The following is a 25,881-nucleotide window of genomic DNA, read 5'->3' as shown; positions in this document are numbered from 1 at the left end:
TATATTTATATATAGGAAATGCAAATTTGTTCCAGGTAAAAATGTGCAATTTTTTTTCTAAAGAGAATGCAGAGCATTGCACCCATGATCAGCAGATTGAAGGTGCAAGGTCAGGCTCCTGCAGACTCTCAGGATAGCGGTCTGTCCATACCTCTGATACAGGCATGCAGTTGCTTGAAAACAGGAAGACCATTGAACTCCAAAAGCGCTCACCAGCCACATCACATGTGTGGTTTAAACACCGTTTACATATGCGGGGGCGGGACTTTTGTATGCGTTCGCTTCTGCGTGCGAGCAAAATGGAGACAGGGCGCTTTAATTTTTTCCTCCCTATTTATTTTATTTATTATTTTTACACAGTTTAAAAAAAAAAAAAAAAAAAAAATTGATAATTTTTATTCCTATTACAAGGAATGTAAACATTCCTTGTAATAGAAATAGGCATGACAGGACCTCTTTATTGTGAGATCTGGGGTCAAAAAGTCCTCAGATTTATCAAGGACACTAAAAAAGAAAAAAAAATAGAATTTTTGTAAGACTTTATCGTAAAATTCTTTACTCTGAGTCCACTGACAGTCGCCGCCCGATGGTATTAGCCTTCACTAATGGGTAATGGCGCCCTCTGAAGGAGCAAGGTTAGGCAGATTATTGATTATTAGGTTAATACAAAGAAAAAAAACCTTTTATACCTCGACACGCCACTAGGGGGGCCATCCCTCATCCTGAACCCGATCTGATATTACCTCAGTTTGTAGCAAGCAGTACCGGAAGGTAACAACCCCCAGATCCAAAAAACCAGAGGGGTGGGGGCTGCGACTGTGAGAGGACTCAGAGAAAATAATTTTACGGTAAGTGCTTACAAAAATGATTTTCTCTTACGTCCTCTGACAGTCGCTGCCCAATGGTATTATTAGTCTTCACTAATGGTACGTCCCAAAGCAGTGCAGGTATGAGGGGTGGGAAAAAAATGCAGCCAACTCAGAAGGAAACGCAAACAGTCGGGCCAGCAACAACCTGAGCCCACAAAAAACTGGAACAAACCCAGAAACAACAAAAAAACACCCCAAGAAGAAGGGACAGAAAAAAAAGATGTCCCCTCAAACAACTGCCGCACTCAAAACTTTGCGTCCATAGGAGGCATCCGAAGACGCCAAAACATCAAGTTTGTAGAATTTTGTGAAAGTGTGCAGGGACGACCTCGCCGCCTTGCACACCTGAGCCACAGAAGCCTGATGGCGAAAAGCCCAAGAGGCGCTGACGGCTCTGGTAAAATGGGCCTTTACCGGAAAAGGAGGAACCTGACCCTTAATAGAATAGGCATGAACAATCGCCTGTCTGATCCTCCTAGAAATGGTCGCTGCGGAGGCGGCCGATCCCTTCAGAGGTCCCTCAGGAAGAACAAAGAGAATCAGACTGCCGAACAGACTCCGTGGCGGACAGGTAAACTTTGACCGCCTGGACCACATCTAGGGAATGCAAGGCAAGTTCCTTGGGATGCCTAGGCCGCGCACAGAGCGAAGACAACACAATATCTTCATTGAGGTGGAACGAAGAAAACACCTTGGGAAGAAAAGACTGACTGGGTCGCAGAACCACCTTATATCTATGAAGCACCAGATAAGGAGAACGGCAAGACAAGGACGCCAACTCAGACACACTACGAGCCGACGTGATGGCCACCAGAAAAGCAACTTTCTTGGACAACACCGGCAGAGGAATCTCTCTGATGTTCTCGAAGGGAGGTCGTTGTAACACAGACAAAACCAAATTCAGATCCCAGGGAGGCAAGGGAGCTCTCCTCGGGGGAGCCAAATGCCGCACCCCTTGAATGAAGGTGCGGAACAAGGAATAAGACGCCAAAGGATGTTGAAAAAATATGGCCAAGGCCGACAACTGACCCTTGACCGTGGTCAGTGCCAAAGGCTGATCCATGCCCTTCTGCAGGAAGGCCAAGACCTACGCCACCGAGAAGGAACGAGGATGAAAACCATACGCTTCACACCAGGCGATATACGCTTTCCAGGTGCGATAAAAAATCTTCCTAGAGGTAGCCTTACGAGCCTTTAACAAGGTAGGGATGACCGCCTGTGGAAGACCTCTATCCCTCAAGACCTGGCTTTAAACAGCCACGCCGTTTAAGCCAGAGACTGTAAAGCAGGATGGAAGATCGGTCCTTGAGACAGAAGATCGTCTCTCAGCGGAAGCTGCCACAGAGGTTCGACGTCCATCTGAAAGATGTCCGCGTACCAGGACCGCCGTGGCCACCAGAATGACTGACATCCGTTCCGACGCCAACCTGCGGAGGAACCTGGACAACAGTTGAATCAGAGGAAAGGCATACAGCAGCCAATACCAGTGCCAAGGCACCACCAACACATCCGTGGTGTCTGCCAGAGGATCGCGAGTTCTGGCCACGAATCTTTCCACCTTTTTGTTGAGACAGGACGCAAACAGATCCACGTCCGGAGTCCCCCACCGGGCGCACAGGAGGTGAAATACCTCCGGATGCAGGGACCATTCCCCCTGGTCCAAAGTCTGGAGACTCAGCTAGTCCGCCTGCCAGTTTTCCACACCAAGAATGTGAACAGCCGAGATCGCCGTAACGATTCGGCCCAAGACAGGATCTCGGCTAATTCTTTGGCCGCCCTGGCACTCTTGGTGCCCACTTGATGATTGATATACACCACAGCCGTGGCATTGTCCGTCTATACACGGACCGGACACCCTTGAAACAGGGACGACCAATGGAACAGACAAAGCTTGATCGCTCGGAGCTCCAGGACGTTTATCGGCAAAGAAGTCTCCACCGCCGACCATGTCTCCTGGGCACAAAGCACTCCCAGAACACCTCCCCAGCCCGACAGGCTGGCATCCGTGGTGAGAATCGTCCATAGCAGAGGCCAGAAGGTCTGGCCCTGCGTCAAGGACGGCAACCAGAGCCACCACAAGAGATCCGATCGAACCGGACGACTCAGAGAAATCCTCCTGTCCAAGGACTGAGGCGTCCTGTCCCCCCTGTGCAGGATCTCTGCTTGCAGAGTCCTGGTGTGAAATTGAGCAAACGGGACTGCTTCAAAAGCCGAAACCATCAGACCCAGAGCCCGCATGCAGGCAAGGAGGAGAGATCGTTGTCCCTGAGAGACCTGATCTCGTCCCGCAGAGTCCCGAGTTTGCCCTCTGGAAGAAAGACTCGAGCCCGAGCAGAGTCCAGGATCATCCCCAGGTACTGAAGACGAGTTGAAGGGGTCAGTGCCGACTTCTGAAAATTGATGGTCCACCCGAACTCCTTGAGTGTCTGAACCATCACGGCTAGATCGCTCACCAAGGTCACACATGAGCTTGACCTTAACAAAAGGTCGTCCAGGTAACCGAGAACCGCAATGCCCCTTAAACGCAGCAAAGCTAGAACCGGAGCCAACACCTTGGTCAAAACCCTAGGAGCCGAATCAAGACCGAAAGGTAACGCCACAAACTGGTAGTGCTCCCCAGCCGCCGTGAAGCGGAGATATCTCTGATGACCCTCGAAAATAGGGATGTACAGATACGCATCCTTCAAGTTGATGGAGGCCATGAAGTCCCCGGGCCTCAACGACCCCCCCCACTAACCGGATGGATTCCATCCTGATCTTCTGTACCCGTAAAAAGCGGTTCGGAGACTTTAAGTCCTGAATCGGACGCACCTTGTCTTCCTTTCTAGGCAACGTGAACAGGCTGGAGAAAAACCCGTGAAACCTGTCCTGTGAAGGAACGGGTACAATGACTCCTTGGGCAAGCAGATCGTGCACTGCCCCCATGAGATCCCTCAGACAATCGGGGGGCAGCTGGAGATTGGACGGGAAGAACCTGTCTGCAGGGCGAGATCGAACTTGATCTTGTACCCTGAACGAATCAGCTCGTGAACCCACCCGTCCTGAATGCTGGACAACCAGGGTTCCTGAAAATAACGCAAACGTCCCCCCACCCGACAACGGGTGAGGGTGTCCCTTCAGGAAGAGGTGGATTGGGCCGCCGAGCCAGACTGACCAGCTTTTGGCTTACCTGACCACGGTTTATTGTGGCCACCGGAAGGCTGAGTCTTGAAAGAGGGCCCCCGCCGCATGCGGGAGGGCTTACCCTTAGTGACGTGGGGCAACAGAGTTCTCTTACCACCCGTGAGCCCCTTAATCAACTCATCCAGAGTATCGCCAAAAAGATGACTCCCCACATAGGGGACCTCAGACACCGTCTTTTTGCAATCGTGGTCAGCCGAGCAGCTTTTTAATCAGGTAATGCGGCAGATCACGACCACGGACAAACGGGCGACTAATGGAGCCTCCTCCAAGGCCGCGTCACACAAGTACATTCCAGTCTGGGTGATCTGATCCACCATGGCAAGGGCAGTCGGAGAGGCCGACTCCGCCACCACTGCTGTGAAGCACCTTGGACCATGCCGTGAGAGCCTGAGAGGCCATCACCGAGGCAAACACAGGTTTCAACAGGGAACCCACCACCAGATAAATGTGGCAGTAAGCGCCTCCACACGCCTATCCGCCGGATCCCTGAACACCGGGGAATCCTCTACTGGCATCAAGGTGGACTTATTCAGCCTAGAGACAGTGTGATCCACTTTAGGGGACACTGTCCAACGTTTTCCACAGCCTCCAAAAATGGATAGTGGAGGGAAAAACGTTTAGGAACCACCAACATATGCTTGATGCACCGCCACTGGTCATTCACAATCTCGTGAAATTCCCTTGGGCAGGTAAAAACCTGACCTGACTTCTGTGGTCTTCAGAACCCGAAAGCGGACCGCTTACTTGAGTGAGATGGCTCATCGTCAAGGTTGAGAGTTTATTTTATGGCGCTTATGAGAGCATCCATCGCAGCGCGTTCCCGCGCTAACGAGGAGGAAGATTCCTCCTCCCCCTCAGAAGCGAAGGACCGGGACCCCTCAGGGGGGCCATCGCCCATGGCAACCAATTCGGGCTGAGAGTCCGAGGACTGGGAGGGCACAGGCTGTTTTTTGGAGGACAATTAAGAAGGACAGATCCTGCACATGCTGATATACAACAAGTACAAAGAGGAGTACTTCACCAGTCCATGGCGCTGTCCATGTGTTCACCTCCTTTGTTTGTATGTTTTATAGCTGAAATGTCCTGGTTGCTGCTGCTCCTCTCTCACTCCACTGGGGGGGGGGGGGGGGGGGGGGTGGGCGGATCAAAACAATTCAAATCTGTAAAGAAAAGCGCACGCAACCTCGGGCAATAACGCTTTAATAAAGGACAATTGTGAGTGCAATTCCAATGTACTGTGTTGTTGTCCTTTATTAAAGCGTTATTGCCCGAGGTTGCGTGCGCTTTTCTTTACAGATTTGAATTGTTTTTTGGAGGAGCGTTCCGACATCAGTAGATCCATCTTGGATGCCAAAGTCACAAGAGCAGCAGATATAGAGGCCATGGAAGAGGTTTCAGGGGAACCCGAAGCCCCCACCAGGTTCTGCAGGGAATTTGTTGTCCTGGGAGTCCATATTTGCCATAGAAATTAAAAGGGACGCTGGCTCTTTAAATCGGCGGTTCCCACGGACCCCCCCCCCCCGCACTAACTGAAAGAGCCCCTTCAGAAAACACACTAGCCACAAGAAAAAATCGTTTTTGCAGAAAAATGGCAGAAGGACATGCAAAAATCCACCACCCTGTCAGTACTTGCCACCAGCGCTGTTCTCTGAGGAGACGTGTGAAGGAGGAGGAAGTGACCTCACCCCGCTAGAGGCCTAGCCCTCGAGCCCAGAAAAAGGTGCCTATGGAAACTGTTAAAGGACAAAGGGAAAATGGCCGCTTGCCCTTAATAGACATGTGTCCACATCTAAGATGGGGATTTTTTGCAGTATTGTAACATGGCTGCTGCCCTTACACAGAGCCCAGTGATCTTCCCACAGTGAACATGGCAGCCACTCAAAGTGGCACCAAGGGAAGCGCATACACGCATCCTGGCTACCACAGGGGACCTCAGAGCTATGGTGCATCCCCCCCCCCCCCCAAGTACTACATATACCCCATGCAGCGCCCTCAGCAGGAACAGGGAGGGAGGGAAATAACCCAAAGCCGGCCAGAAGGGGGATCCCACAGAGACACCAGCCCTGCTATCCCCTAAGAGTGGGCCCACAAACCCCCCACAAAAGTCCCCAGGGACAAAGGGAGTATCAGTACTTACCAGTCCAGGAAGCGGGAGACCTCCCACCCTAAGTGGGGGTGCCGTCAGCCAAGGAGGGATGCTGGCAACACGCGGGCAATCCGGGTTGAGACACCCTCAGCGAAGATGCAGCTCCCCAGGCTCGTCCCCATTCCAACTCTCGTTGGCAGGCTGGGACTCCATAAAGATCTACAATACCCAGTACGAGGCCCAGCTCTGCAGTCACTCGTAGTCCTCCAGGAAAAGAATCCCTGACTAACTAGTGATAGTGAGAGAAATAACAAAAATCTATTGTGCACAGAAAAACACATAATTTGATAAAAAAAATAAAAATAAAACCGAGACACTAGGTCCCGGCCAGGAAGACCTAACCTGCTCCTAAGATAGGCAGCATAAAACTGAGGTAATATCAGATTGGGTTCAGGATAATGGCTGAGAGATGGCCCCCTAGTGGCGTGCCGAGGTATAAAAAGTTGTATTAACCTAATAATCTGCCTAGCCTTGCTCCTGCAGAGGGCGCCATTACCCATTAGTGAAGGCTAATACCATCGGGCGGCGACTGTCAGAGGATGTAAGAGAAAAAAAAAAAAAAAAGGTTTAAAAAAAAAATCGGCTCTTTAAGCCGGTTGCTAGGCATCGACGTTTTACGTCGCTCCGGTCCTCCAAGACCATAAAGTCGAGTGAGGGCCATCTTTCCCTCACTCGACTTCCTGCCTGGAGAGAGGACCGGGGTGGTCCGGTAAGTGGGGAAAACCGGGATGTGGCGGGAGGGGGGCACCTCTTCCGCCGCACCGTAAAGGGTGATCCCGAAACGAATCCGCCCCTGGAACCACCCTTACCTGAAAGCCGATCGCCTGCCGTTTTAAAAAAATACTATGTCTGCTGCCATAACCCTGGTATTTAGCGTCAAAGTACCGACGTACAACTGTGGCGGGCGGTCGGTAAGTGGTTAAAGACATATCTTGGTAGAAAAGGAGCAGTGAACCTGATCTAGAGCAATAATCATTACAAGGCAAAAGTTAGCCTTTTTCCAGAGTTCCTCTTTAAAATAACTCACCAGTTTTAGTGTATTGAGTCCAATATATGTATGTGTAAGAAAAGTATGTTGCCTGCTAGTAGAGGATGGGCTTTTTGTTGAGGCTCTTACCTCTGTAAATGGTCAGGGTTGAGGTTTGCAGTATTCATCACGCATATATAGTGAGTGGGGATGCCACAACCCTGCCTGACATGATGAGAGAGCAAGTAGAAGTCCACCCTATGAGAGACCAGAGATAACAGTAAGGTGATATTTAATAGCTAAGGTACAGCATCTAACATAAACATAGCTAAAAGGTAGAATAAAGGAGAGATGCTCACCAATCCCGACTGGTCACAGTGTGGTCCATGATGGTGCCTGGGCAAGGAGTGACAAATCCTCCAGAACTGGAGCAGTACATGTTGGTGCTAATCCTCTTTTGCACTACAATCACAGCCATACGGGGGGAATAATTGTCAAAAGCGCTGAAACAAGTTTGTAGCTGAGGAATCTCATAATTCTGAACGGTGTTCAACTGTCCATCAGATACCCCATCCCGATATACCACTATCTTCTCTGGAAGCACATGATTTGCCTGGATGATGGGTGGGAGGACAGCCTTCAGCTTCATATAACAACACAATCGCAGTGTAATATAACTTGTAAATGAATACTAAATAAAAGACTAATTCCATGTAGACAATGATGTTAATAAACACCCAAGAATATCCAGAAATGTGGTAATTCAACAAAGTTAACCCCCCAGCAGAGTCAATCTGACCCCAAGTTTTATTTAAGGACAGGTACACATTTGAGCACCTGTTAACCAATGGTCCCCGCTTACCCACCTGAGTAGCCATGTTTATTCCAATACCTACTACTGGTGAGCTGATCCCTGGTTTCTGATGTTTCATCCATTTCCAATAGCAATGTACTTTGCATATCCGACAAAGTACCATGGACAATTGGATTTTTGTCTTGCCGTAAAATGCATTTCTTTGAGTTCATTGACGGATGCAGTCTCTGATCTTCATATAATAGGAGTATGATATATTATTATACTGCCCTCTACAGGAGTAGGACACTAGGCGGAAAAAGTTCTGGCTATGCCTATGGGCAGTCTCAGGGCGTATACCCTCTCTCCCTGCTATAGGATGTCAGTTTTGTATCAAAGCAGTGTCAGAGAAAATAATATCAACCCAACTCAATAGAGGGGCGGGTACTGCATCCGTCAATGAACTCAAAAAAAGGATTCTATTGTTCATTGATGGACACAGTCTCTGATCTCCATATCAGTAGGGACGTCCCAATGCAGTGCCATAAAGGGTGGGAACAGCAGAAAAAAAATTCCCCAAGGCTAAACCATAGCCAACCAGGCAACATAGGACTCATCAGAACAACAAGATGAAACCCACCTGAAAAAACATTAAACGCCCTCAAGGGAGACTCAAAACAGCGGCTTGCAAAACAGCACATCCACCTTATAAAACTTTGTGAAAGTATGAACAGACGACCAGGTAGCTGCCTTGCAAACCTGAACCACAGATGCCTGATGGCGAAAAGCCCAAGAAGCACTAAGCGCCCGAGTAGAGTGCGCCGTAACAGGTAAGGGTGGAACCTGACCCTTAATAGAATAAGCCTGCACAACCGTCTGTCTGATCCATCTGGAAATAGTTACAGCAGACACAGGCAAAATAGAAGATTGATCCTTGATGCCTAGGTAGTAGGTGTAGCCAACATCCCAATTGTTAATCTTAAAGCAGGGTTTGGTGCCTCAAGCCAAGGGGGTGGGATTTTATGGGCTAGTCAGGTAGTAAACTTGTAGTAAAATTATATGGTAATTTATTGAGAGAAAGTAGAATTCATACAATAATAATCATCATATTTGTGCCAATGGGTTAAAGACCCATGTGAGAGGTGAAAAAGAAAATAAAGTAATAAGTGACAATGTGAAGGGTGACTTTGATATAGATCTCCGTCTGTAAGTGCTCAGACAAGTGAGCTGTTTAGAGAGAGACTGTATATCTGGAGCGCTTCCGACGCGTTTCGGCCTGTAATGCCTTTATCAAGGAAGCGAAAGGGCCACCATCTCCTCTGAAAGATATATGGTGGATATATGTTAGAGATTCAATTCTTCAAGAATAATATTTATTTTAAGAAAAAATAGGTATACACATACTTGTGACTAAAAGTTGGATCCCGGACCTTTCTGTTTGTTCACCCAAAGCTAATCACACAAGATTTGTTATGGACTTGCTGACTGTGGTGTAAAAAATATGGTATTCAAAATAAGTTTAATTTGCGAGTAATGATATGTGGTATTCAAAATGAATTTGATTTGAGAAGGGGGTAAATTGCCACGACTTACATGAAAAGTATGGATGCTTTGGTTTATTTGTGGTCAAAAAGCCCTTCATGGATCACCTGAAATTTTTGAGTCACATTGTCAGGAGTAGAAAATGGTTTTACGTGAGCTACTATATAGTAGGTAAATTCACTTACAATTGTGAGAGTAGTTAAAGTGTGCCAGCAGGGGGAGCCCCGGTTTTCTGTTTCGGTTTTCTCCCTGATGGATAATATACACAAGTGAGCCTTGGATGAGGCATTTATAGCACTTGAAAATACATCCAGTAATGCATGAATGTTGCATTAGTGGATGGGTAACTCACTGTTGGTAGTAGAGAAAGGAAGTATCCACGGTGGCTCGTCCTAGGGCGTCCGTCACGTTCCCTCGGTGGGAGGGAAGTGGCGCCCTATTGGAAATCCCCGGCTATTTATATCCCCTGGCGCATGCGCATTGCGCATCGATGACGTCAATGCGTCTGCCCGGCTGTGGGTCGGCGCAACGGCGTGGTGCTTGCCCGGGTGGTGCGCGCGCATCCAGCCTGTGACGTGGGGAAAAAAGACGGTGTTCCGTAGCCGCCGACACAGAGATTAGATGGAGAAAGTTGCTCCCTGACCGGGCGCATTTCCAGTGGGTACAAGCCGCTGGAATTTTCTCCAAACTTCCCCCAGAGATAGATTTCTCTGGGGTTACCTGTGCCGGGTGGGTTTGGGAAAGAACAAAGGTTGGGTTACGGGATAAGAACTTAATTGTCACTGTATGTGAAACATATGAGTAAATAGTGAATCTTTTCAAGATATTGTGCAAATATGCAAAAAATAACATGTACATAATTGTAATAAAAGCATAAACAATATAATGGAGTAATATATTGCAGCAATGTTAATTACAACAGGAGGGGCAGGGGGTCCTGAATGGGGAGACGTTGTGGGCAGGGATGGGATGGTCCCTTTTGAAAATGCTGAACAAGGGGGGAGGGAGGGCAGGGGGGTTTTTTTTGGTAAAAGAGGACCGTTTTCATGTATTCTTGCTTAATCAGTTTTGCCAGATACAAAGCCCTCTAGAAAGGGGCGGTAACTTTCATTTTCGTTGAGTCCTGGTGGTCTAGTGGCGTTTAATTTCCTTATCCAACGCACCTCAATCTGTAGGAGGGACTTATTCCAGTCCCCTCCTCTGGCTGGAATGTGGATGCGATCTAGTACTGAAAAAGAAACTTTTGGCATTTTGTGTTTGTGATGGTAGGCTACGTGACGGCCTAATGGAAGATGAAAATTGCCAATACTCATACTTTGTACGTGTTTGTTGACTCTTAGTCCAAATTCTTGGCGTGTTTTTCCAATGTAGAACGCACCACACTGGCAGTTCATAATATATACTACCCCCATGGTTTTGCAGTTAGCGAAATGACGGGGGGTGAAGTTTTCACCATTAGGGAGAATGAGGTGAGTAGTTTTAGGTATTACTTTGCACTGGGCGCAGGATCCGCACGGAAAAGTTCCTCTGGTTTTGCATGGGTCTTTTCTTGTTTTCATTTCACTATGTATTAGTGTTTGGTGTATGGAACGGCTCTTTTTATAGGTGATGAGTGGTTGGTCGGGTACCAGATCTTTGAGTGTGGGGTCTTCTGTGAGGATAGACCAATTTTTCTGTAAGATGTTTCTAATTTTGTTATGTTCATTGGAGAATCGCATGATAATTCGGGTTGGAGGAGGTTCTTTTTTTGTGTCCTGCCTTTTTTTTGTATATGATCTCTTGTCTGTCTTGTTGGTTGACACGATTGAAGGCCTTTTTAAGGCATGTTTTGGAGTATCCTCTTTGTAGTAATCTGTTTCTGAGGGCGTTGGCTTCCGTTAGGAACTTTGTGTGGTTGGTGCAGATCCTTTTAAGTCTTAAAAACTGACTATATGGAATCGATCTCTTTAGTGGTTCTGGGTGAAAGCTTTTAGCATGTAGTACCGTGTTGCCGGCTGTTTCCTTTCGGAAAAGTGTTGTCATTAGATTACCAGATGGATCCTTGTAGATGTACGTGTCTAGGAATGGTATTTGTGTTGAACTGTATGTCATGGTGAAGTACATATTGAATGTATTTTGATTCATTTTATTAAGGCATTCTTGTAATAGTTTTTCCGGTCCGTTCCATATAAGAAGTACGTCGTCAATGTACCTTTGCCATAACATTATATAGTTGGTATATTGTTGGGTGTCTTCTGATGTTAGAAAGTCTTCTTCCCATTCTCCCAGGTAGATGTTTGCATAGGTGGGTGCACAGCTAGTGCCCATAGCAACTCCGCATGATTGGACGTAATACGTACCGCAGAAGGAGAAAATGTTGTGATGAAGTATGAATTTAAGCATTTGAATGATGAAAGTATTAAAGTTAGTATCATATCTGCTTTGTTGTCTGAGTACTTTTTCAACTGTTTGTAGGCCTTTGCTGTGAGGGATGTTGTTATAAAGAGTTTCAACATCAATGGTAACAAGGATGGCGTCTGGAGGTATGGTGATGTTATCCAGAATTTGGAGGAGGTGTCCAGTATCTTTAATGTACGAGGCCAGTTTCGTGACGTGAGGCTTAAGATGGGCATCAATTACTTGGCTGATTTTTTCGGTGATACAACCGTTGCCGGAGATTATTGGTCGTCCAGGTGGATTTAACGGGTCTTTGTGCACTTTGGGAAGAGCATAAAATGTTGGTACCCGTGGGTGTTTGGTTCGAATGAATTCCCAAAGGGTTTGTGTGATGATTTTGTTATTGTATGCTTTATCGACCAGGGTATAGAATTCTTCATTAAAGCTGTGTACCATCACAGGGGAGATTTGTTGATAGTATTTTTTGTTTTGTAATATGTTGAAACACATTTCCATGTATTTTTCGTTGCTCATTATTACTACATTACCCCCTTTGTCAGAGGGTTTTATAGTGATGGAGTCATTTTCTTGTAATTCTTTTAGAGCCTGTCTTTGTTGTGGTGTTAAATTGTTTGAATAGGTTGTTTTATGTAGTTGTTCAATATCTTTGGTGGTTTGTCGTACGAATAGTGCGATTGCGGGATTTGTGTTGAGTGGGGGAAAGATGTGCGATTTTTTCTTAAATTTGATGTTTGTGGCTGTATCTATGTTGATGGCTTCTTCCTCCTCGCTGTCTGAGGATGAGTCCAGGTTTTCTGTGTCATCTAACCCTCCTTCGTCCAAGAGTATATTAAGGTCTCTGATCGCTCGGTATTCGGCGGCTGTGAGTGGTGTGGGTGTGGGTTCAATCACAGGTTTTTTGCTGTACGATACTTTCAAGAGAAGGTTGCGGGCAAATAGATTGAGGTCTTTAATGGCTTCAAATTGGTCCATGTCTTGGTTTGGGCAAAATGAGAGACCCAAAGAAAGTACTTCCTTTTGTGCTGCTGTAAGTGTGTATGGGGAGAGATTGATAACATTTAATCCTTCTTGTTCTCCGGTCTGCTTTCCGTTGTGTCTTGGTTCATTTGAGTTTTGGTTTTGGGGGGTTTCCCTAAAAAAACTCCTTTAACCTTGGATCTGGTAAATATTTAGTGAGGTTTGACACAGGCAGCCCTTACTTTGGTCCATCCGTGAGAACAAAGAGTGAATCTGACCTTCGAAAAGACTCCGTAGTCGCCAAGTACACCCTGATTGCCCAAACCAAATCCAAAGTATGCAATGCAAATTCCTTAGGAAGTTTAGGCTTAGGACACAAGGAGGGTAACACAATGTCCTCATTTAAATGGAAACTGGAAACCACCTTTGGAAGGAAGGACGGATCCGGACGAAGTATCACTTCATCCCTGTGAGCCACCAGATAGGGAGAATGACAGGACAACGCCGCCAGCTCCAACGTCCCGCATGCAGAAGTAAAAGCCACCCATAAGGCCACCTTCTGAGATAAAGTAAGCAGAGTACTCTCGCGAAAATTTTCAAAGAGAGGTTCCTTTAGAACCGACAGCACCAAATTAAGATCCCAAGGTTACAACGGAGGTAACACCAGAGGAGCCAAATGTCGCACCCCCCGGACAAAACTATGTAATCCCGGGAATGAGTGGCTAATGGCCTTTGGAAAAAAATTGCCAAGGCCGAAACTTGACCCTTGATAGTACTCAAGGCCAAATTTTGATCAACCCCAGTTTGGTCCTTGATACAGCAGATTCTCCCTGAGAGGAAGTCTCCAAGGAACGTCTGCGACTAGCCTGACCAGGTTGGTGTACCAAGCCCAGCGAGGCCATTCCAGAGCTACAAAGGTGACTGGAATCCCTTCCATCTCGATCCTGCGAACAAGTTTCGGCAGCAACTTGAGAGAAGAGAAAGCCTACAGCAGCCGATACTGACCCCACGGAGCCACCAGCACATCTGTGGTATCTGCCAGAGGGTCCCGAGAGCGGGCCACAAACCTCTGCACTTTCCTGTTGCTCTGAGACACCAACAGATCTATGTCTGGAGTGCCCCAACGAAGGCACAGCTGATGGAACACCTCCGGATGGAGAGACCATTCCCCTGGAGCCAAGGTCTACTGACAGGTAATTCGCCTACCATTTTTCCACTCCTGGAATGTGAACAGCGGAGAGAGCAGGAACAAAGTGTTCAACCCTGGTGCCCCATTGGTGATTGACATACGCAGCCGTGGCATTGTCCGATGATTGAATGTGCAAGGTGCTCCGTCCAGTGCACTATGCAAAGGCTGATCGCTCTCAGCTCCAGAACATTTATCCATTAAATGGGGAGAAATGTTTTTTCTTGTTTGAACATCGGGGACCGCAGGCACCATAACAGGGACCCCCCAGTCACCTGGCTCAACTGGATCTGATTGTCCAGAAAACTTGGATCTTTGTTCTATTTGAGAAGAAATTCCTACTGGAGTATTCTCAATTGAAATTGAGCGTACCGCCTCGAAGGACGACACCATCAGTCCCAGAACTCTCAAACAAGTCCGAAGGGACGACCATTTGCTGGACAGCAATAGCTGAATTGCAGACTGAAGATGTTAAAGTTTGTCCGGAGGAAGAAACACCCTGGCTGAGAAGGAATCCAAAGTCAGGCCCAGATAGTCCAGTCTCATGGAAGGAACCAGGGACGACTTCTGGAGATTCAGAATCAACCCGAACTCCACTGTCGTTCTCATGGCGATCTCTAAGTTTGTCACCAGCGCCGTGGGAGACTCCGCATGGAGAAGCAGATCGTCCAGGTAACCCAGGACTGATATCCCCCGCTGGCGTAATAAAACCACGACCGGAGCCAATACCTTTGTGAAGACAAGAGGAGCAGAGGCGAGACCAAAGGGTAACGCCACAAACTGATTGTGATCCTCTCCCACGGCAAAATGCAGAAACCGTTGATGTCCTGCACAGATTGGGATGAGAAGGTAGGCATCTTTGATGTCTATGGAGGCCATGAAATCCCCCTGGTGTAGGGAAGCCACCACCGTGCGAACGGATTCCATCTTGAATTTTTGAAATCGCACGCAGCAAATCAGTGCCTTCAGGTCAAGAATGGGACGCACCTTTCCCTCCTTCCTAAACAGGTTTGAGTAAAGGCCTGAAAACATTCAGAGAGCAGAACCAGAACTATTACCCCTTGTTGTAACAGGTCCTGTACCGCCCCAAAGAGAGCCTGTAAGCGATCCGGGGTAAGTGGCACATTGGAAGGGAAAAACCTTACCGGAGGGACAGATCGAATCTCGATCTTGTAACCGGACCGTATGACCTCATGAACCAACTTGGCTGGTATCCAGGATAACCACAGGTCCGGGAACCGGCAAGGACGTCCCCCCACCCCAGATACGGGTGAGGGCGCACCTTCAGGCTGAAGAGGCCTTATCTGCAGGACTGGAGAAATCAAATTTCTGATTTCCAGACCAAAGTCGCTTGGAGCCACCTGAGGAGGCCCTGAAGGACACTTTGATCCTTTATCACTCATCCCTGGGGGACGAAAAAACTTTTCATGTGCTGAAAAGGAGAGGCCCCGTCTACGACGAGGGTCCTTACCCTTGTTAGCATGTGGGAGAAAAGTACTCTTACCCCCTGTAAGACTATTGATAATGTCATCAAGGGAAGCACCAAACAGGCAATCACCTTGAAAAGGTAGTTCAAAGTCTTCTTAGAAGTCTGATCCACAGACCAGAATTTTAACCAAAGTATACACCGGAGGACCACTGCCAACACCGACCAATATTGGAGCCGCATCCAGCAAAGCATCGCAAACAAAATGCAACCCTTGGATCAACTGGCCTGTCAGCTCCTTAAAAGCAGAGGGAAGTTGTACCCCTTCCAGGTCACAGCGTAGTACTTAGCCAATTCAGTCAAAGTTTGTGACACAAGGTCAATAGTAAACACCGGTCTGAGTACAGACCCCCGCTAGGGAGTACATATTGCGGGCCACAGACTCCGCCTTTCTATCCGCTGGATCCTTAAAGGATGAGGAATCCTCCAATGGAATCATGGTAGCTTTATTCAGTCTGGAGACAGGAGGATCCACCATAGGTGGCACAGTCCACTATTTAATAAGGGACTCCTCAAAGGGATAGCGCCTAGCAAACTGCTTAGGCACCCCAGGGGGACGTTTGGACGGTCACACTCCTTTTTGACCATGTTGTCAAAATACGCGGGAAGGGGGTTTTGAAAAACTTAACCGATCTGGATTGCTTGGGAGTGCCAAACGTAACCTGCGCCTCAGTCGCAGCTGCGTCCTCCATTTTTAGGGTCTCACACACAGAAACAACCAGTGTGTCCACCAGCACCTTTTCTTGGGCGGTGGCGGAGGTAGAGGAGTCATCCTCCCTATCAGAGGAGACAGGGCGCAAGGTTGTAGACCCGGCAGGGAGACCTACGTCTGTTGTGGATGAATCAGATTCAGAATCTGACACATCAGATGAGGCAAGGGTAGGCGGGGGGCAATTTTTGGCACCCCGTCCTTTACAGGCCACCTCCACTCGGGACACAAAGGATTGCAAGACCGCTGATGGTGCATCTATGGATAGCTGGGATCCGGATGGCCCTGCGGCCTCCTTGAGGGGGTCAGATGGGGAAAAATGTTCCGAAGGGTCCATGTTGCACCAGGGTGGAAAAAAAAATGGATTTTTGTAAGAACTTACCATAAAATACTTTTCTCTGAAGTCCATTAACAGACGCAGCTCTTATGCTTCTTATACCATTTGGTTATGCTGCCCCATACAGGAGTAGTACAAAGCAGGAAAAAAACAGTTTACCACACCTACGGGGACTGTCCCTATAGGCATAACCCCAAACACCCTGCTCCAGCATACCAGTTTTGTTGCAAGCAGTGACACAAACCATCCTCATATGAGAGGAGCGGGTGCTGCGTCTGTCAATGAAAACGATTTTACGGTAAGTTCTTACAAAAATTCTGTTTTTTCTATCGTCCATTGACAGACGCAGCTCTCATGCTTCTTATACCATTGGGACGTCCCAAAGCAGTGAAGGCATGAGGAGTGGTAAGCACAGAAACCAAATAGTTAACGTAAACTCCAAATGTTAACTTAGCCAACTGGGTAACATGAAGCTCAACCAGGAACAACAGGAGTTCACCCATGAAAGAGAAAACCCCCTAAAGAGAAACAAACTAGTCTCTTTTAAGCAGAAGCCTGCAAAACCTTGCTGCCAAAGGATGCATCTGAAGATGCCAACAAATCTACCTTGTAGAATTTTGTAAACATGTGCAAAGACGACCAAGTCGCCGTCTACTGAGGCCTGATGGCGAAAAGCCCAAGAGGCACTCAGCGCTCTGGTAGAATGCCCCTTCAATGAATAAGCCTGAACCACCGTTTGCCTAATCCATCTGGATATAGTCGCAGCAGATGCAGGCAAACCTTTACGAGATCCCTCAGTAAAGGACAAAAAGAGCATTTGATTTCCAAAAAGACTCAGTGACCGTCAGGTAAACCCTGTTTGCCAAAACCACATCCCGAGAGTGCAAAGCAATTTCCTTGGGATGCTTAGGAGAGAGTGAAGGCAACACAATGTCTTCATTTAGATGGAAATCAGACACCACCTTAGGGTTGGAGTACCACTTAATCTCTGTGGACCACCAAATAAGGCGGACAGGACAGCGCCGCCAATTCAGACACTCTGCGGGCAGAAGTAATTGCCACCAGAAAAGCAACCCTCCTGGGATAAAGAAAGCAGAGAAATCTCCCTAATGTTCTCAAAAGAAGGCTTTTGAAGAACAGACAACACCAGATTGAGATCCTACGGAGGCAACAGGGATCTCCGCGGGGGGAGCCAGATGACGCACCCACTGAATAAAAGTGCAAATCAAGGCATTAGCAGCCAACGGACGTTGGAAGTAAATAGCCGACACTTGACCCGTAAAAGCGCCCAACCGCTGCTCAACCCCTTTTGGAAAAAGGCCAAAACCCTAGCTATAGAAAACAAGTGAGGGTGCAGCTTCAGCGATTCACACCATGAAATGTACAATTTCCACATACGATGATAAATCTTCCTAGAAGTCGCCTTCCTAGCCTTCAACAGGGTAGGCATCACAGATTCAGACAGATCCCTATCTCTCAACACCTGCCCTTCAACAGCCATGCTGTTAAAGCCAGCGACCGTAAAGCAGGATGGAAGATCGGTCCCTGGGACAGCAGATCTTCCCTCAGAGGAAGTCTCCACGGAGGATCGGCGACCAATTTTACTAGGTCTGCGTAACAAGGGGCCACCAGAACGACCTGATAGTGGCTCCAAGGAGCCACTAAGGCGTCTGTGATGTTGGCCAGAGGATCCCGAGACCTGGCCACAATCCTCTGGACTTGTTTGTTGAGGCGAGCCGCAAACAGGTCTACCTCAGGAGTTCCCAACTGGACACACAGGAAATGGAACACCTCCGGAGTAAGGGACCATTCCCCTTGATCCAGAACCTGAAGACTCGGGTAATCGGCTTGCCAATTCTACACATCTGGGATGTGGACTGCGGAAAGAGCCGGAACATGGTCTTCCACTCATACCAGAATCTTGGCCACCTCCTTGGCCGCCAGGACACTCTTGGTGCCCCTTGATGTAAGCCACAGCCAAGGCATTGTCCGATTGGATCCGAACCGGAGAACCGTGTAGCCGATTTGTCCAGTGGATCAGGCAAAGCGTGACTGCTCTGAGCTCCAGAATATTGATCGGTAAGGAAGACTCCTCTATTGACCAGGTCCCCTGGGCGCAGAGCTTCCCCACCACTCCACCCGAGCCTACCAGGCTGGTGTCTGTGGCAACCACCGTCCAAAACAGTGGTAGGAAGGACTTGCCCTGACACAATGCTGGTGACTGGATCCACCATGATAGAGCAGACCTCATGAGTCGGCTCAAGCGTATCAATTTGCCTAAATTGGATCCCTGTTCCATTTGGCAAGAATCTCTTGTTGCAGAGGTCTCGAGTGAGACTGAGCAAACGGAACCGCCTCGAAGGTTGATACCATAAGACCCAGGGCTCTCATGCAAGTCTGTAGTGAGGACAGAACGGTTTTCAACAGCAACTGGAGCGCTCCCTGCAACTTCTGAAGTTTTTCCAGGGGAAGAAAGACCCTTGCCAAGGCGGAATCTAGAGTCAGCCCCAGATAATCCTGCTCTAACGCCTTCAGTGAAATAGATTTTTTGAAATTGATAGTCCACCCGAATTCCTGAAGGGTCTGAACTGTAATTGACAGGTCGCCCAACAGAGCCGAGTGAGAGTCTGCTCTCAATAGTAGACCATCCAGATATCCCAGGATCGCAATCTCTTTTTGGCGCAACGAGGGGAGCGGAGGCGAGACCCAAGGGTAAGGCCACAAATTGAAAATGCTCCTCTGCCACCGCAAAGCTGAGAAATCCATTTGAAAACTTCTGAACCTGCACAAAACAGTGCAGAGCCTTGAGGTTCAGAATTGGACGCACCTTGCCCTCTTTCTTGGGCACCGTGAAAAGGTTGAAAGCGTTCCTGTGGAGGAGTCTGCACAATCACTCCTTGAGAAAGGAGATCCTGCACTGCGTCCCAGAGATCCTTCAAACAATCCAGAGACAGGCGAAGATTTGACTGAAAGAACCTGTCTGTCGGCAGGTACCGAAATTCGATCTTGTACCTAGAATAAATCAGTTTGTGAACCCATTTGTCTTGAATGAAGAAAGATCAGGGTCCCTGAAAGAAGCGCAGACGTCCCCCCACCCCAGAAAAGGGTGAGAGTGCCCCTTCATGCTGAAGAGGACTTTTCAGCAGAACTGGATGGCTGGTCTTGGTCTTGTCTAACCATGGTTTGTAGCCCCTCCAGAAAACCCTGAACGGCTTACCTATTTCTTGCGCCCATGAAGCACAAAAAAAAAAAAAAAAACAAAAACGTCTGAGCGGTGAAAGAAGGCAGGGGACAGTTACTCACCATAACAAGAACCAGGTGGGCACAAGTCCAGACGGAACCCCTTGACATCAAAATGGGGGGCTGTCGGCTTGGAGGAACGCTGCAATGCGGGCCGATACCTGGTCGTATGTGGCATTTAGCTTGCAGGCCAACCCCCGTCTGGTGGGGCTATGTCGTGGCCAACCTAGCATGGAGCTGTGGTCTGCACGCATGCACTCGCTGGCCAAACTGGGATGACCACTGGATCTAGATAATCCTGCCTGTCGCCCAGTCTAGCAGTTGATGGTAGATCTCATAGGAAAAAAAATTTGAACTAAAAAAGGGAAAAATTGCAAGGACCAGAGATCCCAGCAAGAACTCGGTCCTTACCCCTGACTAGGCAGAAAAGAACGAAATTCTTTTTATGCCTAGTGTCCTACTCCTGTAGGGGGCATTATAGCCCAATGGTCAAGAAGATCAGAAGCTGTGTCCGTCAATGAACGAAAAGGAAATTACTTTTACCTCACGTAAGGTTCAGAAAATGTTGTCCAGCATAGAACCAAAGAGCTGCTCACCTTGGAAAGGCAACTGCATCAGGGCCTTTTTAGAAGTCTGGTCCGCCGACCAACACTTAAGCCAAGGGACTCGAAGGACTGCGGCCGAGACAGAGAGATACGAAAGTAACAGAGTTGCATTCAAGGAGGCATCACACCTACTTGAGTCCATGGACAAGTTGGTCCGCTAGTTATACATAAACTGGGGAAACCTGCTTATTACCCAGACCCTAGAGTAAGAGCCTAGCCCAATCAGTGAGAGTTTGAGAAACAAGGGCCATAGCCGGACCTAGGCAAAGGGCTGACCCCACAATCATGAACATAGAGCATGCAAACAAAAGTCCTCCACTGGAATCATGGTTGCCTTGTTGAACCTAAAGATTGGAGGATTCACGATAGGAGGGAGAGACCACTTCTTTAGAAGAGCCTCTTCAAAGGGATGGGCTGTGTACTTCAATGAACATACGAGGAAGTTGTGCAAGCCCTTTTTCAGAATATTCCACACAAAAATGCATAGTATTGTGGTACAATGCGACTTGCTGGCCACAAACACACCACACTTGTGAGATGCTTTAGGGTGCTATGAACAATTCATTGGCACCTGCATGCCGCTAGTTGGAGAAGCATGTTTACCTGTGGTGCCGGGAATGTGCACAAAATGTGCCTTTCCTACACTGTGTTTTGGTGTGAATAGGTCGTTAATAAAGTAAGGGCCCCATTGACAAGCTTGCTGTCATTTGCAAAGACTGAAATGGTACTTTTAATCCCAGACCCTATATCATTTATAAAGATATTAAAAAGTAAGGGTCCCAACACTGAACCTCGGGGTAAACCACTGATAACCTTAGACCATTCAGAGTAAGAATCATTAACCACTACTCTCTGAATTCTATCTTTTAGACAATTTTCTATTTATTTACAAACTTATCTTTCCAAGCCTGTAGTCTTTCTTTACCTTACACATTAGTCGTGTGTGGGGAACTGTGTCAAATTTTTGCAAAATCCAAGTATACTACATCCACAGCCACCCCTCTTGTCAAAGGTTTTACTTACCTCCTCATGAAAAGAAATCAGGCTTATTTTTACAACTTCTGTCTTTCACGAATCCATGCTGTCTGTTGCTTAAAATATTTTTTTCCAGCAAGAACTCATCTATGTGGTCTTTAATAAAACTCTCCAGTATCTTCCTGACTATAGAAGTTAAACTAACAGGTCTATAATTACTTGGCAAAGACTTTGATTCCATTATAAATATAGGCACCAGATTGGCCCTATGCCAATGCAGTGGTACTATTCCAGTCCAAAAATTAGAAACAAAGGCCTTGAAATTACAGCGCTCAATTCTTTTAGGATGCGTGGGTGGACGACACCTGGTCCAGGCACTTTATCCACCTTTATTCTGTCTAATTATTTCTGGACCATATCGCTTTTGTGGATCATTTGGGGCTGTGTCAATACCATCCTCATTATGGTCATGAGCTCCCCCATGCTCCTTTGTATACACAGAGCTGAAGAAAGTATTTAATAAATTTGCCTTCTCTTTGTCCCCAGTCACCCATTCCAGATTGTTTTGTAAAATGCCTACATGCTCAGGCCTAACCTTTTTAACTCTTAATATTTGAAGAATTTTTGGGGGTTTGTCCTATCTTTTGCAATCTGTCGTTCATTTTGAATTTTTACGTACTTGATTTCCTTTTTACATATTCTGTTATATTCTTTATAACGATTAAACAATGATAGTGTTCCTTAATTTTTATATTTTTTAAAAGCTCTTTCCTTATTATTTATAGCTTTTTTTAACTTTGGCTGTGAGCCACATAGGTTTTATTTTTAGCCTTTTAAACTTATTGCCCATGGGAATATACTTTGCAGTGAGTTTGCGCACAGTCTTTTTGAAGAATTCGCATTTTTGTACGGTGTTCATCGATGCCAATATTCCATCCCAGTCCAAGTCCTGGAGAGCAGCTCTTAGCCTTGGAAAATTTTCTCTCTTAAAGTGAAGTGTTTTTATATTTCCTGTATGCATTTTTTGCTTACAGCGAACATTAAAAAATGAATTCATATTATGGTCACTGCTACCCAGATGTTATTTTATATGAACAATATTAACTGGTTGCCAACCACACGCCACCTTTTTACTGCGGCATTGTGGCTCTCCCAGGCAAACCGACGTACGTCTACGTCGGTCGCACGCCTGCAGCTAGCGGGCGAGCTTCCACCCCCGCTTGTCAGCAGGGAAGCCGATGCACGGGTCAGGCGACTTTGATTGCCGCCTGACACCCACGATCGTTCCCCACTAACTAAACACAGCTGACTGTTCTTCTCCCTGGAATGATCACAGAGCCCCTGTGATCCTTCTATATAGGATCACAGGACTCTATTGTCATTCCACAAGCCGCCACACCCCCCCCCCCCCCACAGTTAGAAACATGCCCCTAGGTACACATTTAACCCCTTGATCACCCACACTAATAACCCCTTCCCTGCCAGTGTCATCATTACAGTAACAGTGAATATTTTTAGCACTGATTACTATAGTAATGTCACTGGTCCCCCCAAAAGTGTAAAAAATGTCAGTCAGGAGTCAGATCTGTCCGTGGCAATTTCGCAGTCCCACAAAAAGTCGCAGATCGCCGCCAATACTAGTAAAAAAAAATAAAAATGACTTTCCCGTAGTTAGTAGACGTGATAACTTTTGCGCAAACCAATCAAAATACGCTTATTGTGATTTTTTTTTTTTTTACCAAAAATATGTAGCAGAAAACAAATTGGCCTAAAATGTTTTTTTTTTTTTAGAATAAAGATGTTTTTTTCGGGAATGTTATATAGCAGAATGTGAAAAATATTGTTTTTTTTTCCAGAATTGTTGCGCTTATTTTGTTTATAGCGCAAAAAATAAAAATCGCACAGGTGATCAAATACCATGAAAAGAAAGCTCTATTTGTGGGGAAAAAGAACATCAATTTTATTTAGGTACAGCGTCGCACGACCGCGCAATTGTCCGTTAATGTAACGCAGTGCCGAATCGCAAAAAAATGGCCTGGTCACTAAGGGGGAAAAGAAGTGGTTAATAGGCTCTGCATGGTTTGAGATTACCAGGTCCAACAGAGCATTATTTCTAGTCAGGGCCTCAATAAAATGTACCATAAAATTGTAAATTTTATCAATTTAAATAATATTTATAAAATAAATTTATACATTTTTGCCCTTTAACTGCTCCAGCAGTGCCATTACTCCAGTCAAAGTCTGGGTAGTTAAAATACCCCATTAATTATTACTGTCTCAGCCCTTGCAATCTGTGCTAGGAGCGGAGTCTCCACCTCCTCATTAATATTGGGAGGTCTATAACAAACTCCAATGATAATCTTTGTATTACGCACACCCATGTACATTTCCACCCATACTGCTTCAGACTCATCACACTCTCCATCAACTAAGGTCCTCTTTCACACTCACTTTGAGATCACTTCTCACATGGAGACAGACACTATCATCCCTCCGTTTTACCCTGTCTTTCTGAAAGAGAGCATAGCCAGGAATATTAATAGCCCAGTCATGTGAAGAATGAAGCCAAGATTCAGCAATACTAAAAAAATTATTGTTCTCCTCGTGCACCAGAGCTTCCAACTCACCTATTTTGCTTAGCAGACTTCTGGCATTGAAGAAAAGACACTTTTGTCATATTTTGTACACTTATTTTGCATATTTTTAATTTTGGTACAAATAGTACCATTTCCAATGTTGTTTGTAACATGGGAACCTTCTTATCCTCTGCCATAACTCTCCCCCCATCTTTCCCCATTCCACCCACTAATAGGGGCTGACCCCTGTCTGACCCCTTATAATCTAATTCACCATCAATATTAGTTGATAAAAACTCCTCCAGCCTTCCCATAAACCTCTCCCCCAGCACAACAGACCCCCCTTTCATTTAGGTGCAAACTATCTTTAGCATATAGGTTGCACCCCAATGAAAAGTGAGCCCAGTGCTCTAAAAACCCAAATCCTTTGTATCCAGATATTTCCTATTTTGGATCATGTTTCTCCTGAACTAAAAAAGAAATGGGAAGTAGAGCTTAATGCCTGTTCCCAAAATTTGATGAAACTGTTACAAGCAGAGTATCGCACCCAGCTTAAAAAATTGGAGACAGAGATAGAGAGTCTATATAAACAATTAGCCCCTTTAAAAACCCATGAGGAGTACGTTAATCATGAAATCAATCTTAAAAAACATATTGAAAGGTATGGAAAATCTATTCTCCAGAAGAAAGATAAAAAATTCTGGAGAGCTAAAAATGCCTTCAGGGAAGGAAAGACTTATAGATGGCACACAATGACACCAAGTTCCCTAAAAGGAAACCTGGGAACCATAATAGACTCTCAAATCCCATCCCAGGTGATCACACCTCGGATTCCCAATCAAATCACTCCTCTTCATCAGCTGCATCATCAGCAGACCGTCGTCCAGCTAAAAGAAAAGGGAACCCCTTTAAAAGTCATGACAGGGAGGGGAATTATCAGGCCCACAAACGCCATCTGGGAGGTGGATCTACAGTGGGAGTCTCTGACAATGGAAATAGGGGACCCCCTAAAGACCCAAAATTACCAGCCCATGGTAGTGGTCCTAAACCAAACAAATCCAATCAATCCGTTCCCAAAGAGACAAATGTTCCACCCACCAAACGCGATCTGGGGGCAGTTTCCAAGACTGGGAACTACAATGATGGTCTTTTTTTAGGTCAGGAGAAGGGTGCAACAGGGGGGAAGCAAGTTTCTCAGAAAGGAATAGCTACCTATATGATACAGAGCCCACAAACAACACCATCTCAAACCTAAGTATCATTAATTTATCCTCACATGTCCTCACTCCAGAGGAAAGTGAGGTGCTGTCCTTAGGCCTATCCTTCTGCGCTGCACGCCCGGTGGATAGATTTCAACTAATAAAGGACATACATCTGTATGCACGACGCCTCATGTTCAAAAGCATGTACTCCAAGCCCGAGATTCCTAGTCCTGAATTGCAGCCTAAACTCACCATGGCTGACCTTAGGGCTTTAAGAGATCTCAATCTCCTATTGATGGAGGGGGGCTTTGACAGCTCCTCTGATGAAGAGGAGGAAGATGGTGGGATCTCAAGACCACCTATGGAGACATCAGACGCGTCCAACTTTACCAACTTTCGAAGAAGCTCAGCAAAATTCCCGTCGTTTAATACCAACCCAGCCCTGGCTCTGTTTGTTAGACAGACCACTCGGGAGATAGAGAATATGGCAAAGGAAAAATCCCAGGGGAACCTCAATATAGCCCAACAACAAGCTCTCAGGTCCTTACAGAACAACTCGTCCATCACAATTAAGCCCTCCGACAAGGGGGGCAATATTGTTTTGATGGACAATAAGGACTATGAGAGCATGTGTTTAAAAATATTGGGCGACCAGAAATGGTATTAACGAGTACCGGCCTCCCTGGTGGATAAATCTAATCGGGAATTCTA

The 25,881-nt window shown here is 46.6% G+C and overlaps 1 protein-coding gene across 1 annotated transcript in view; it reads right to left on the bottom strand.

The window, feature by feature from the left end:
- Nucleotides 1-25,881, bottom strand: part of PIWIL2 (piwi like RNA-mediated gene silencing 2) — a 727,256-nt gene that overhangs the window by 22,005 nt on the left and 679,370 nt on the right. The window contains exons 19-20 of the mRNA XM_082255773.1: nt 7,525-7,778; nt 7,316-7,423 (exon numbers count right to left, since the gene is read on the bottom strand). Of these exons, the coding sequence (XP_082111899.1) occupies nt 7,316-7,423; nt 7,525-7,778 (362 nt within the window). The remainder of the gene's footprint in view (nt 1-7,315; nt 7,424-7,524; nt 7,779-25,881) is intronic.

Source organism: Pelophylax lessonae, assembly GCF_965119305.1.
Source record: "Pelophylax lessonae genome assembly, chromosome: 4".
In the NCBI taxonomy this organism is placed as follows: domain Eukaryota; kingdom Metazoa; phylum Chordata; class Amphibia; order Anura; family Ranidae; genus Pelophylax; species Pelophylax lessonae.
Note: the sequence above shows the minus strand (reverse complement) of the source record. Positions and strands in the feature narration are given on the sequence as shown.